This window comes from Delphinapterus leucas, chromosome 13 (genome assembly GCF_059928025.1).
Source record: "Delphinapterus leucas isolate spDelLeu-1000000601 "Yukka" chromosome 13, BTC_Dleu_Yukka2, whole genome shotgun sequence".
NCBI lineage: Eukaryota > Metazoa > Chordata > Mammalia > Artiodactyla > Monodontidae > Delphinapterus > Delphinapterus leucas.
The window spans coordinates 40,731,769-40,746,975 of record NC_143141.1 but is presented as its reverse complement, the minus strand read 5'-3'; the positions used below and the strand labels follow the sequence as shown (position 1 = coordinate 40,746,975).

At 36.0% G+C, this 15,207-nt stretch overlaps 1 protein-coding gene across 2 annotated transcripts in view; it reads right to left on the bottom strand.

Annotated features, from left to right (window-relative positions):
- Positions 1 to 15,207, bottom strand: part of PELI1 (pellino E3 ubiquitin protein ligase 1) — an 83,384-nt gene that overhangs the window by 46,651 nt on the left and 21,526 nt on the right. For both annotated transcript variants that reach the window (XM_022597224.3, XM_089922337.1), the window contains exon 2: positions 679 to 818. In XM_022597224.3, the coding sequence (XP_022452932.1) occupies positions 679 to 749 (71 nt within the window). In that variant the 5' untranslated portion in view covers positions 750 to 818. The remainder of the gene's footprint in view (positions 1 to 678; positions 819 to 15,207) is intronic.

Sequence of the window (15,207 nt, the reverse complement as noted above, 5' to 3'; positions counted from 1 at the left end):
TAGGGGGAAAATAAATTTCACAATTTCTAGTTTCTGAGATCTCTAGTAAACAGAGTAACACTGTGTCTCCATTTTGACAGCTGTGGCAAGTTTAGATTGAATAAACTGAAATAACGGAATCATCTATTCCTCAATCACAGATTTTATCTGTGTGAGTTGAATGGATGAGATTACTTTTGAAGTAAACAAGTAGCAAGGTCCTGGCTGCAGAATCATCATATCGTCCTGTCTATACAACTCTTTTCTTCAAGTACAGGACTATAAGCACAAAGCAGCAACTACCTCAGAGGGGAAAGGAATAAATAAATACTAACCTACATGAAATCACCTAAGTAGAGAGGGGATTTCTGGTAAAGTCAGCTGAGGCAAGTTTTCTAAAAGGGACAGGAAAGACAAATGGACTGGCTATGTGACTTTAGACAAATACCTCTTTTACTTCATCTTTGTCTTTTCTAGGGGTGAGGGTGAGGCAGAGTTTATGTAGCATTTGAGTACTTATAAAAGATGATATTAAAATGAGAATTAAAAGAGTTTCTTGATTTGGTAATATTATTCTGTAGCTTTAAATACTCTTTGGAAATAGGTAGGATATAAATTCTAAAAAAGGTACTTTTAACCTAGATGTTCAAGTTACCATATATCATTCAATTATATGCTCATCAGATGGAGAAACCTTACCCTAAGACAATGAGTTCACCGTATTTTACTGGTGCTTTGGATGGATGATTTTCTTGATCAGGAGAAAACATGAGCTTGGCTGTTTTTCTCAAATCTCTGTTCACTGGTCAGGAGCCTTGGGACACCTTTTGCATTATTTCCTAGAGGGGAAAAGTTTTCATTAATAATTTGAACAATGAATTTCAGTTTAAATAAAGATGTTCTTTTCTAGCAGTCTTTGTGAGCACAATATTATGTACATAATATATAAAGTATGTGATATTTCCCCAATAATGGTTATATATTTGATATAACCCTTTAAATACATTAAAAATGTAAATTTAGCAACTTCTGGTTCCAGGAAGATGAAGTAGACATTATTTTCCCTACTATTTCTGTTAATTATAACTAAAAACCCTGGACATTATATATAATACATAAGAAGACTCTGAGAAGTAGAGAGAAGGCAGAATAGTTAGGGGCCTCCGGGTCCAAGGAACGACTCAGTGGTGAGTTCTCTGGGTTTTCTTTTTGCCTAATATAATCCCAGACTTGGAGCTGAAGAATCTAGCAACCTGGAAATACCAACTGGCAGACAGAAAAAACAAACAAACAAACACCTGACAAATGCCTGGCCTCCCTAATCGAAGGAACAAGAAAACGGCAGCCTTAGTAAGACAGAAAACTTTTGACAATGACTGCTCTACTGCAGCCAACACCACAGAAAACACTGTGACTCTACCACCACCTTCACCGGCAAGGCCTGAGTGGGGAGCCCAGACTTCTACCTCATGAGGCCATAATGAGGCAGCCTGACCTCCCCTGGCCCTGGCCCTGGCCCCGCCACAGGTAGTGTCAGAGCAGGCCAAGTAGAAAGCCAGTACTTCCAGCCTGTTGGCTAGTAACATGCCCCCTCCTATGCCCTAGTGGTGTCAGTGGAGACCACAGGGAGCCTGGACTTCCATCCTGGACTTGGCAGGATCTCCTTCCCTCAGGTGTCAATGGAGGCTGATGAGGGAACCTGGACTTCCATGTCCACCTGGCAGTAAAACAAAGAGGCTCCCCCTCTTCCCCTGACAGAGCAATGTGAGGAAAAGCCAGTGAAAAGAGAAGGTCTGGATAATATCCAGTGTCAGAACTTAATACAAAAATGTCCAGGTTTCAGAGAAAACCCACTTATTTTATCAAGGACTAGATAGAATTAAAACAATGCAAAAAGATAATCAACAGATGCTAAAACTTAGATGACACAGATGTGAGAATTATCTAACAAAGATTTCAAATCAGTCATGATAAAAATGCTTCAGTAATCAATTACAAACAAGCTTGGGATAGACAAACAAACAAACAAAAAAAACAGAAAGTCTCTGCAAAGAAACAGAAGATATATAAAGCTCACTGGATGGGCTCAACCCAGAATGGAAGGAATGTAGTAAAGGATCAGTGAACTGGAAGACAGAAAGTACCCAGTGTGAACAACAGAGAGAAAAATAGACTGGAAAACAAAAAACAAAAAACAGAGCCTCATGGACCTGTGGGGCTACAGCAAAAGATCTAATATTTTTATCACCAGAGTCCAGAATGAAAGGAGAAAGAGTGGAGCTGAAAAAGTACAAAAAAATAATGACTGAAACTCATCAAATCTGAAAAGAGAAACAAAACCACAGATTCAGGAAGCTGAACAAACCCCACACAGGATAGAACTAAAGAAATCTATGCCAAGACACATCATAATCAAAGTTTTGAAAACTAAAGGCAAAGAAATTTTCTTAAAAGCAGTCAGAGAAAAACTACACCCTACCTATGGGGGAAAAACAATTAGAATGACAATTAATTTTTCACCAGAAACTATAGAAGCCAGAAGTGGCCCTTTTCAAGTGCTGAAGGGAAATAACTATCAACCAGATTCCTACACCCAACAAAAATGGAGGGGAAATCAAGACATTCTCAGATGAGGGAAAATTAAGAGAATCTGTCACCAGCAGATCTACTCTAATAGAATGGCTAGAGGGAATTCTCTAGACAGAAGATAAATAAGAAAAAAAACTTGGAACATCAGAAAAGAGAAAGAACATGGTAGTAAAAATATGGTTAAATAAGCTTTCCTTTTCTTGAATTTTCTGTATTAGGTCTGACGGTCAAAGCAAAAATTTTAACTGTCCTATGTAGTTCCAAATGTATGTAAAGGAAATATTTAAGGCAATTATTTAAGGTAATACATATATTGTACTCCTGGGCGTTTCTCGCAAAGAAATCAAGACTTATGTTCACACAAAACTTGTACATAAATGTTTATAGCAGCTTTGTTTGTAATAGCCAAAAACTGGAATCAACCCAGATGTTCTTTACTGAGTGGATGATTAAACTGTGGTACACCCATACTATGGAATAGTACTCAACAAGAAAAAGGAACAAACTATTGGTACATGAAACAACATGGACAACTCTCTAGAGAATTATGCTGAGTATAAAAATCTAAGCTCAAAAGGTTACATATGATTCCATTTATATAACATTCTTGAAATGACAAAATTATGGAAACAGAAAACAGGTAAGTGGTTGCCACAGGTTAAGGAGGGGGGAAGTAGGAGGGAAGTGGGCGTGGCTACAAAAAGGCAACAGGAAAGAACCACAGTGGTGATGGAAATGTATCTGTATCCTTATCAATGTCAATATTCTGGCTGTGATATTGTACTATATAGTTTTGCAACTATTACCATTGGGGGGGAACTGTGTAAAGGGTACAAAGGATCTCTCTCTCTCTCTCTCTGTATTATTTCTTACAACTGCATGTGAATCTACAATTACCTCAAAATAAAAAGTTTAATTAAAAATATAAATTTGACACATGTATGAAAAACAAAAGACTAGCACTTCTGATAAGCTAGAAAACTCACTACAATAAATAATCCCCACAATACTATGATGTCTATTTTATCAGAAGTTTAATGGGACCAGGTACTTCCTATGTCTATTCTCTCCCTGGTCATCCTGATAGCCCTGTTATGAAGGTTTCACAAGAAAACTTTTCTAGCTAACCCATGAAAGTCTCTTGGTTTTATCCTTCCACTAATTGGTTTCATAAGCAACTCATGAATGAAAAATGCCTACTTGCCTTTTTCTACATTACAGTAAAATATGCTTGTACAGCAACACTTCTGGAAAGAAGGCAACACAGAATATTTGTAGCCCTTGGGCTTCCCCAGTGGCGCAGTGGTTGAGAGTCCGCCTGCCAATGCAGGGGATACAGGTTCGTGCCCCGGTCCGGGAAGATCCCACATGCCGCGGAGTGGCTGGGCCTGTGAGCCATGGCCGCTGAGCCTGCGCGTCCGGAGCCTGTGCTCCACAATGGGAAAGGCCACAACAGTGAGAGGCCCACGTACCGCGAAAAAAAAAAAAAGGAAGAATATTTGTAGCCCAATGAGTAAGAACAAGTAAAAAAACAAGGCTTAGCTTTTTTGATGCCCTTTTATTCCCTTGTAACTAACATACACATTTAGACCAGCAATCCAGACAAACACACTTTTTTGTTGGTAAATTTTAAAATTGCTTACTAAATTAAAGAAATGACACATTTGTAAAGAATTACTTTAAGAAAAACATTTCCTTCAAATATGCTATAAAATCTTCTCATCTCCCCAGATGAATTTGCTTTTGATGACCAGATTTTAATATATTAAATTGTTCAAAGTTTACAGAAATCAATATATAGGTATAGCACCATAATTATGAGACATTAGGTTTGTGCAGAAATGTTCACTTAAGTAAAATAAACTATACTGATCAAATACCCCATTTAGAAAAAGAAACTGATGTGAAGCTAACTAAATCCTTCAATGTAAAAGTGTAAAAGTTTTAAGAAAAATTAACTAAAGAACAATTTAGTTCCATATAACAAGACCATCTAATCTACACTGCATCATATTTTAATATATGAACATGTATCCATATCTTTTCTCCCCTAAAGAAGCATTCCATTTTAAAAAGCTAAGCAGAAGCTTAACTAGAGGTTTTAAATGTGGTCTTCTTAGACAATTAAAGTACTGCCGTCAAACATGAAAACATTGCTTTGACACACTTCTGACCAAGAACAGCAAGAATTAAAATTTTAATAACAAGAATTAAATTGAAAATTTAAATTAAGTTTTAATAACACTGCTTTGTCTTGATTCAGATTCTTTTTTAGAGTTACTTTCTATTTTTAGGAAGTGGGGGGTTTTCATTTATAGTAGCAAAACATTTCCTTAAAAAGAACTTATTTAAAGAAGTCAATTTCAATAGTATTAATAGGATTAGTAAGTACACATATATGGCAAAAATCTGAAAATGATACATGAATGTCCATATTTGGCTGATATTAGTTTAAAGCATGGCTAGCAAGTATTAGCCTATGTTCCAGTTCTAGCTCTCTCTTTGAACAAAGTAATCTGTTTCCTCAACTCTAAAGATGAAGGGACTAAAGTAAAATGAAGATAATTTTGGAGGTGGAAATATATAAGAGACCATCTGGTCCTAACATAAGAATTTACAAGTAATGTGCACATGGCACTATAGATTTAGTCCTATTGCCTCTATAGAAAAAGGAACAAATTTTAGCTTTGACAAGGAATTAGTAGAGTAGGGCTGGCGTATACTCACCATTCTATACTTTGTAGAACCGCTGGCCAAATGAGCCAAGAAAAATAACATATTCCCAATTATTCTTACTCTGGTTAGGTCCCTTAGAAGGTCTGATTTGGTATATTTTATCAGTGATATCAAAATTTCAATCACAGGAACACAAACTTGGCTTCTATTTCTGTATCTAATAATCTAAAATCTGTAATAAAACACTTTAGTAGTACTGGTTATGTATAATCCTAAAGCCCAGCAGCTAGATAGTGCTCTTGCATTCACTCTCTTTATATAATCTCTGTGTTTTGAAATCTGAATAATATACAGAATTCTTCAAAATCAATTCCTTAAGTCATGCTCCTGAGAACATGAAATGGGTATGTACATAAAGTATTTATATTCTAATGCCTCAATCACAGGCCCCACCTGTTGGTATTAAGTTAGTTGGTCTGACCCCATATATTCAGTCCTACCCCAAGGTGATCTAGCACAAAGAATATGAAATAGCACCATTAATTCTACATGAGACTTGAAAAAAATGATAAAGAAAACCTTGCTAAGATATTAATAAGGCTGTTTTCTATAATATCTATTACTTTGAAGCTCTGCTTGATGCTTGAAAACTAAGCATGCTGTTCTCATCAGCAGGGACCTTCCCAAGTTAAACAAATTTTTAAAAGAAATATATTCTGGAATAGTGTTTTTTGTGTGGGCAAGGAAAATACGAATAATTAGCCATAAAAAAATATTTCTTAGAAATAGTCTCATTAATTTGACTGATACAACATTCTAATCATTTGTTCTTTAAAGGCCAGTGAAATACAATTGTTTTCTTATCAAGTCTTTGCAAAGGAAAGACTCTCCATAATACGTAATTGTCAGTTTTACCTTAAGAAGGAAATCTGGGAAACCAATCTTTGTCCAAATTGCTCCCTCAACATAACACTTTTCTTTCCTTTTTTTTTTTTTTTTTTTACATTGCACACAGCCTTTTTGCTTGCTTACTAAATACTAAACACAAGTACAAGATTCCTGTCCTGAAAAATAAAAAGAAGCAAAACAAACACTAAGCAAGGGACAAAACAGATCTTAGGAAGATGTTTACATAATCTTTTGAACACTCCTATTTTGGCGGGCAAGTGAGTAGGCATAAGGGGTGCTGGGGAAAAAAAGAAAATGTTTTAAAACATGAAAATGTTATAAAGCTTCTTTATGGTGAAAAATACAACGTGGATTGCATATATTATCTCTGATGAAACAGATTTCCATCTACACTAGAGTTCTCCTGTGGTTGATTTCAAAAGGATGACTCAAACAGAAGGAACTGTTTTCTTATATTTGTGGTAGAGCCATTTTATGAAACCAATTTAGCTAATGATTGGAGGGAGGTAAACTTATAGCAGCTGCTTGATAAGAGTGAAAAATTAATCACCTTCTTCCTTCTTTCACAACCAGGAGGATTAATAAGCAGCATTTTTCCATAAAAGGAGAGGAGGGATAGGAGAAATAATAGTGTCAGCTGTAGGAGTATGAGGTTACTACTTTACTTTCTGTCGGTGTCTTCTGGCTTCTGAGTATAGCACTGAAGGAAGTGAAGGCCATGTTCCCCTTCTCAGGATACAGGGCATCCCCTGGACAAACTCCCAGCCTCCCCTTTTAAGGTGGCCAAATGACATGCTGATATTCTATCAGCTACAGGGATAACGTATTTTCATCCTGATGGGAAAGCAATGAACATCCTTCCCACAGATAGTATTTGTTCCTCTAAGCTAGGGTTTCTCAGCCTTGGCACTACTGACATTTTGACATGGGGGCAGGGGGCTGGCCTGTGCATTTTAAGAAGTTCAGCAGCACCCCTGGTTGTAATGATCAAAAATGTCTCACCTTCCCACACTCCATCCCCTAACTTCCTCTCCATTCTTCTTCACCCTCAGAGCCACTGAGAACAAACGGGATAACAATTTTTTTTTCAGAGGGGAATTTCCCATACTTTTGGTATAATGCTTGGTACATATCAAGGTATTTAATAAACATCTGCTTACTACCGTAATCATACTGATGTCTTAAAAGGTTATTACTAAGCCTTGTGATAGTGAAGGCAATGGCTTTGAAGCTGCAGTTTCAGTATTTTATTAGACTTGAAAAGAGTGGCTGGGAGTGAGAATGGGAGAACTATCATCTTACCTTGATGGTGATTAATTATTAATATTTCTGTGCATTTAAAATATTTTAGTATTGTAGCAACCTCTCTCAAGTGGTTGAAGGGACTGGAGTTGGGGTGGCCAAAGAAGTAGCTATAATGCCAGTGCTGGGTAGCCTGACATTTAGAGAAAGGCTAATCTGTGGAGGCCAGATAAGGAAATATCTTCTTGACCTAGGGGACCCATACCTAGAGAAACTAGAAGTAGGCTTTGGAAAGCATAGGGGAATGCTTTTAAATCAAAAGGCGTATCAATTTGAATCAAACTTAGATTAAGGTCTATTTTGTACTTGCACAGAATGTTAATTAGCAAAGTGCTTCCTTATAAGATTATTTTATTTGACCTTCACAATAGCCATGTGAATTAGGTAGGAAAGTCTTACTAACTCCATTTTCCAGACAGGGAACAGAAGGTGTCAGTCAGAAGGGCCAAGGGTTCAAGGCCACACAGGTAATATTTGGCAGAGCTAGCTGAAACCCATATATTAATTAAACATACATTATTTAACTCATTTAATTTCTATCACAACTATATCAAGTATAATCATTTATCCCCATTTGATAAATGGGAAGACTGACACTCCTAGAAGTTAAGTAGTCCAGGTTTTTTGATACCACTAATCACACCCCAAACAAGGTTGGGTGGGGCTGACTCCTAAATAAGAGCAAGAGACCCTACTATGGGGCCATTTAGGAGAGAGACTAAAAAGTATAATAAACTCTAGACAAGTTACACTCCAGCATACACTAGTCACAACTATGCAATTATGACTAGGGCTTTTTGAGATTTGAAACTTTGTCACTTCCTCAATGCTCATTGTATTTGTCAACCCTGTTTCCTGGTAGTGACCAACAATAAAAACATCAGTAAATAGTGGACTTTGCACGCTTATTTTAAAAATGAGGAGGGGAGAAAGGAACCCAAGGGGAAAAGCAGGGTATTACACTAAGACAAATTCCTGGCACCACCAGGAAGAAAAAAACATGTATTAGAAGAGAGTCCAGATAGCCTATGGACAGAAGCCTTCATGCACTCCCAGAAAAGTGACAGCCAAGAGAAAACTGCAGAGCAGTATTCCTGACTGGGGAAGGGGGTTTAAATACAACCTTGCCACCCCACTCCAAAATGATCACTTAATTCCCCACGTCTAGAAAATGTGTTTTAAAAGACACAACTAAGGACTCAAACATTTTTACTGTCTCTGCCCATGCTTGGTCTGTATTTAACTCTTTTAGACTACCAAAGTTCCTAAAATGATAATATACTTCTCAGAAAGCAAGACTAGAAATTCCCCTAGATTTAACCACTAAAGTCTCAAAGAAAATTCTGCAGAATGCAGCCAATTCAGTGGGATTAGCTAGCTACTTGGAACATAAAACATCTGATAAAAGTATACTCATTGGAAATTCTATAGTTTTCTAAAGTCAGCATCCAACACTGGCAGGCAACTCATGCTTGTGCTACCCTTTTCTCATAGTGTCCAACACTTCCTGGGTTTTGTCTCTGTGCCAAGCACTGTTCTAAATACTTTACATGTATCAACTGATTTAATCCCAGAACAACCTTATGAGGTAGGAACTATTATATTCCTTGTTTAATAGATAAGAAAACCAAGGTTACAACTCAAACTCTAGCTAGTACTCTGGAACTGCTGAAACAACTGAGTTTCAAATGAAAAGTTAAAAAAAAAAAAAAAAGGGCAGTGGTTAAGACTCCACGCTCCAAATGCAGGGGGCCTGGGTTCGATCCCTGGTCAGGGAACTAGATCCTACAGGCATGCCACAACTAAGAGTTCGCATGCCACAACTAAGGACCCTGCTTGTTGCAGCTAAGACCCAGTGCAACCAAATAAATAAAATTAAATGAAAAGTTCATGGGGGGTGGGGAGGAAAGAACTACATTGGGAAACTAAACAACAAACAAGAAAATCCCCCAACTCTTTTCCTACTATAATGTATTAAAGAGTGAGAGTTTACATAAATGCTACAGTCCTAATATGGGATAAACTTCTATAATATTGACTATTTAAATTTTCTTAGTAATTCAATTTTAAAGCTGAGTTTAAAAGTCCCTTGGATAAAATTTAAATTTGAAAAAAATGAATAAAATGGATTTTTCTCAACCACTTTAAATCTATACCAACCTATGAAATTAAAAATGGAATATGGAGTCCATGTTCCACAAAAAGTACTGTGCAATGATTATTTTTGGACAGTTAGGTTACTCTAGAATAATCTGGGTTTTCTCTAGTCCTTATTTTTATTAAAACACTGACCAAATTACATGCATTTTAAAAAGGCAACAACAATAGCCTCAAAGTACCTACCCCAAGGTACTTATTAATTATAAAGGAGAAAATAGTAACTTCACAGTGGGAGCAACCTGGGAGACACCATCTTAACTAACTGATCAAGGTTGACATTATCTGTAATAAAATATTTTGATAGCATGTATTCCCTGATTATGATGCACTAAAGCCACATCACTTCGGTGGTTATGCTGCCAAAAATTGTATAACCTGGATCTAATCAGGAGAACACATGAGACGAACCCAAATTAACAGACATTCTACAAAATAACTATCAGTACTCAAAGTGCCAAGGTCATGAAAAACAAGGGAAGACTAAGAAACTCCCAGATTGGAGATTAAGGAAATGCAACAACATGGGATATGGGATCAGGAATTGGATCCTGGAACAGAAAAAGGACATTAGTGGAAAACTGGCATTTGAATATGTCCTATAGTTTAGTGAACAATATTGTACCAATATTAATTTCCTGGTTTTGATAAATATACTCTGGTTATATAGATTGTCAACATTAGAGGAAGCTGAGTAAAGGGTATATGTAAACTCACTGCATTATTTTTCCAATTTTTCTGTAAGGCTAAAATTATTTCAAAATAAAAATTAAAAACAAAAAGATAATAAAAATAGAAAACAAAATAGCCCTCCAAATTTAATAAAAATTTAAAAACAAAAAATTTAATTTAAAAAATGCATTCATGATTCAAAGTTTGCTTCCTTTCAGCCCTCTCACAACCTAAAGGTTCAAGATTTCCATTTATGCTGGCCCTGTCAAGTCAGTGTCTGGTCTCATGTTCTTTTTCTGATATGAAACTGCCCCATCCACAGCCTCTTTGGTGAAGAAAGTTGTTACTACACAAGTGTGGCCACTCATTGGACTGAGTGATACCTGAACAAAAGTGATGCATACTGATCTGAATTTGGCAGAATCATGCTTCACAGGTTTTTCTTTTTTAAAAAGGTACGACATAAGGGCAATTTACTATTGAATGCTCTAGGTGGCATCATTAGAAAACACTTTGTATATGAATTATATCATAGCTTCTGAATTAATGCTCTACACTGAAACCTCTAACAGTATTTGAATTTGAGTTCTAGCCACCTACACACATTAATTTTGGTCTTAAAGAGTATATAAAAGGGAACAGAAGGGGGAGCTGGAAGAAAGAAGAGTTAGGAAGCATCAGCCCTGGGTAATTTTGACAGATTTCATTTAAAATAAAATATTGAAAATTTTATTTTCAAGAAATGAAAAGTCAAATACTTTCCTGAATTATTCACTAATTATTTCATTATGATACTGCATTCTTCAAACTAAAGAGAGACTTGTGAAGGACTAAGCTATGATTGCCTAGGGCCAACCCTGAGAACTCTGGCCCTTGACAGTCATGAGGGCTCTATCAATGGTCCTTCACGAATTCTCAAACCTACAAACCAGTCCTGTAACACATAATCTTCCATCTAAAAACTGGGGGCAATATTTTCCACACCTCATACGATTTGTCACAAGAACTGAATGCGAACAACAAAGCTGCACGGAGATTTGTATGTTGGGTCATCTGCTTGATTCATTCACAAAATATCCAAGTCACAGAATTTTGAGTCTCTTAAAATTATTAAAACTGTGAGAGTTAAACCAGTGATTTTCAAGGTTCTAATGCCATGTTAAAATTAAAAAAATCAGGGGCTTCCCTGGTGGCGCAGTGGTTGAGAGTCCGCTTGCCGATGCAGGGGACACGGGTTCGTGCCCGGTCTGGGAGGATCCCGCATGCCGCGGAGGGGCCACAACAGTGAGAGACCCGCGTATCGCAAAAAAAAAAAAAAAAAAAAATCAAGTATTTGTTAAATGTATTTAGTTAGGCATACAAAGTTGGTGTTGATAATAACTTAACTTATGGTGATGCTGCCTCATCACTTAATATTTAACTATTTCCTCAGAGGTGCATCTTCATTTCTGAATATCTAAAAAAATGTTTATAATCTGATCTTTGTAGGTAACTTTGATACCATGTAGAAAGTTCCAATTTTCTACTGCTCATAATATATAACAGACCCTGAAATATAATCAGAAGCCTCAAAGATCATTGCAATTAGTTTCAAGGTTGAATGCTATACAAGTGACTGATTCTCAATAGTGGAAAAAACTACATCTAAATCAAATAAGATTTAGTATATGTATTTCTTGCTCTTACAGGGAAGTTAACTTCAACTCTTTTATAGTTTCACAATTCCATTATAAGCTCTATTAAAAAGGAGTAGGAAAAGAAAAATGTAGTTGAAAATTCAAATTACAAATGAATCTCCAGTATTTTTTCTAACAGTAAAATCAGCTACCCATAGAGAGAAGTCATTGTTAAAAGATGACAACTATTATAATCTCACTAATGAACAAAAGTTTCATGTTATGAGTTTTAATTTTTCTTTGGTTCATGAAAAGTTCTCAAAAGTAACAGCAGCTGATCTTTCTTTGACCAAATCATAATGTTTTCCCCATAAATTTTTATAGCAGTAATTCAGAGACATTGTGTGTGGGAGACTAAGAACATCTATTTTTTAGCGGAGTGAATATTTTAAATCACTCAGTATGGTATTCCTATTTAACTCTTCATCAGGAAAATAATACATACATATAGCTTGGATATTTCTATAAATTTCCTCTTTCCACTCTGATTATTGTTACAGTATCACATTACAAATACCCCGATTAGGTAACTTACGATCAAACTTTCCTCCTAATTTGCAACTTTTCTATTGTTGCTGACTTGTTGTATACATACACAAGAGAATGAATACTTCCCCCTCACAAATAGATTAGAATATTTGATAAAAAATGAACACATATTACTGGGCAGCATGTCAGTATTCTAGCAAACATTCAGTTTTTTCATGAATTTTCAATTTAAAAAATCTTAGTTATACCTTTTCTTTTAATGGAAATAAAATGCTTCAGAAAAGAACACTGCTGGGAACTTATAACTGTTCATCTTCTAGCAGAAAGAGCCTTACTCGCCGTGCCCCCCCCAATCAATCATCAGATCTAAAATTATTAAATCTCTTCCTACCACATCAGAGAGGAACAACAAAACATTCAGGTAGAGACATTACCTAAAATTCTTATAAAGCAAGACTCTCAATATTTCCATAAATTCTTTATAAATTTTCCCTACCTTATAAAAATGTTTAAATAGTAAACTGTAGTTATTTCAAGGCCTAGATCTCTTTGAGAGGACCTCAGGAGATTTATGGTCAAAAAACTAGATTCTGAATAAACGGTCAACAGCTAACCAAAGTACAATGACAGCACCATCATTCTGGCTACCAAACGATTTCCTTCAGAGAGCGATGTAATTCTCAAATTTAATAATTGAAAAGAAAACAATGGACAACACTGAGTTCCAAAGCATGTTAAAAACTAAATACTGTAGCTTGGATTGGAAAAATACTGCAAATGAAGAGTTTTCAGTTTTCTGCTGACCAACAGTCAAAAGGCAATAAACCCCTGTAGTTATCTGCCTTACGCTTTCTTAAAGACTAATAAGAGGTTAAGATTAATAGTCTAAACCTCCCTAAAAACACAAAATCCTTGGAGCCTGAGATTTATTCAACCCTTTTTCTAAGAGGGAAGGAAATATAATTTATACATAACATACTTCTAAAACTGAATGTGAAAAAAATGTGAAAAAATTAAATATAAACCATCTGATAATTCAAATCATTCCTTTTACAACCCTACCTTTAACCCAAGCACTGACAATGTGACACTTAAAATTAAGCCACAGGAAAAAAAAAAAAAAAAAATTAAGCCACAGAACACCTACCTCTTTATTCCATCGCTATTATCACAAGTTAGATAAACAACCTTCTCACCAGAGGATAAAATCCAGATAGTACTAAAGCATCTTCCAATTACACGTGGAATCACACACAGAATAGCAGTCTGCTCAATGTTTTCACTTAAGCACCTTCATAATATATGTGGGTGGGCCTGTGTTATGCAAAATAGGTAAACACTATATAATTTTAGATTCTATTGGCTGAATTGAGAATTCACTTCTCCTCCCTCCTCCCTAAGGAAGTCTGTGTCCCAAAAGGGAAGAAACGGAAGTAAGAGGAAAGCACGGAACAATTTTTAACACTGGCTGAATTTCAAGTTATGGAATAAGGTACCTCAAAAGGGAGTATTCTATTTCTTAAAAGGCTGACTGAATTAACTACATAAATGCTCTCTAAAAATGTCGGAAATATAACTAAGATACTGAACTATGTTTTCATGATAAGAGTAATAGTCTATTTTAACAGGTTTAGTATAATACTCCATCTGTTAAGAAAGAAACACTCCATTTAAAAAAACTGAAGAATCAATACCACTCATATGTAAAGAAAGAGTACCCTTTTAGAACTATCAAATGAAGCAGATTTTTTTGGTCTCGTTATAAAAAACTACATTATCCCAGGCATAAGAACAGGTGAACATTCAATCATATTTTTAATTGATCATGCTTGTCTATTTCCAGCTTTATACTTTAAAATAGATTCACTGGGTGTTCATAAACATGGAGAAATGATAGCAGTATCCAGAGGGAGTTGGGATTGTACAAGTTTCACCAAATAGCTACTGAAGGCACCTGACTTACTGACTTAAGCTGCTTTTAGATCATCCTACTCATAAGCTTCATTTGAGGAGTTACTGCCTGCTTCTCCCAATTCCCCTGTACCTTTTCTTAAGAAATGTTTCCTTATGGCGAAGGGTTATACATGTAACTTGTATATTCCTCTACACAAAGGTGAACCTGTTTTGTGCTTAATTACATTTAAGTTTTTTTAAGCATGCTAAATTAAGTCCCAAAAGCAAATTCTGCTCCATACCTGTTCAATAAGCTGCATATGCAAACCATCTATACTCCTCACCCACTAAACTGTTGTTCAGCTTGAGTCTAGGGGGCGTATGCTCTTACACAAAAATACTTTTGGTAGCCCTAGGTCTAATAATATCTTGTCACAAAATGAACCCTCTTCTAGCTTATAGCTACAAGTCTACTTCTGTTGCTACCCAGCATTCCATAACTGTGTCACATCCCCTGAAGCTATTCTTGTGTAAATCTGCATACTGTTTCTTTTGCTCATTCTGCTGGCAGCAGGCCCACTTAAGTTACTGTAAAGTAAATCTGCTCAGGTAGTCTGCTTTTGTCCAATGTAGATACATGTTCGGTTCAGGAAACCTATTTGTAAAAATGATCTGGGCATATTCTAACATTTTGCTATTTGGTGATCCTGCCATGTCATGTGCTTCTAGGCTGATGAAACTGCTCAAGAAGCCGGACATGACAGGTCCAATACTTATACTAAACAGAATGTAGTTGTTATTGACTATGCCTTAAACTTGATTCCACAACAAAACCTGAGGACCTGCCATTCTTTAGACCAACATA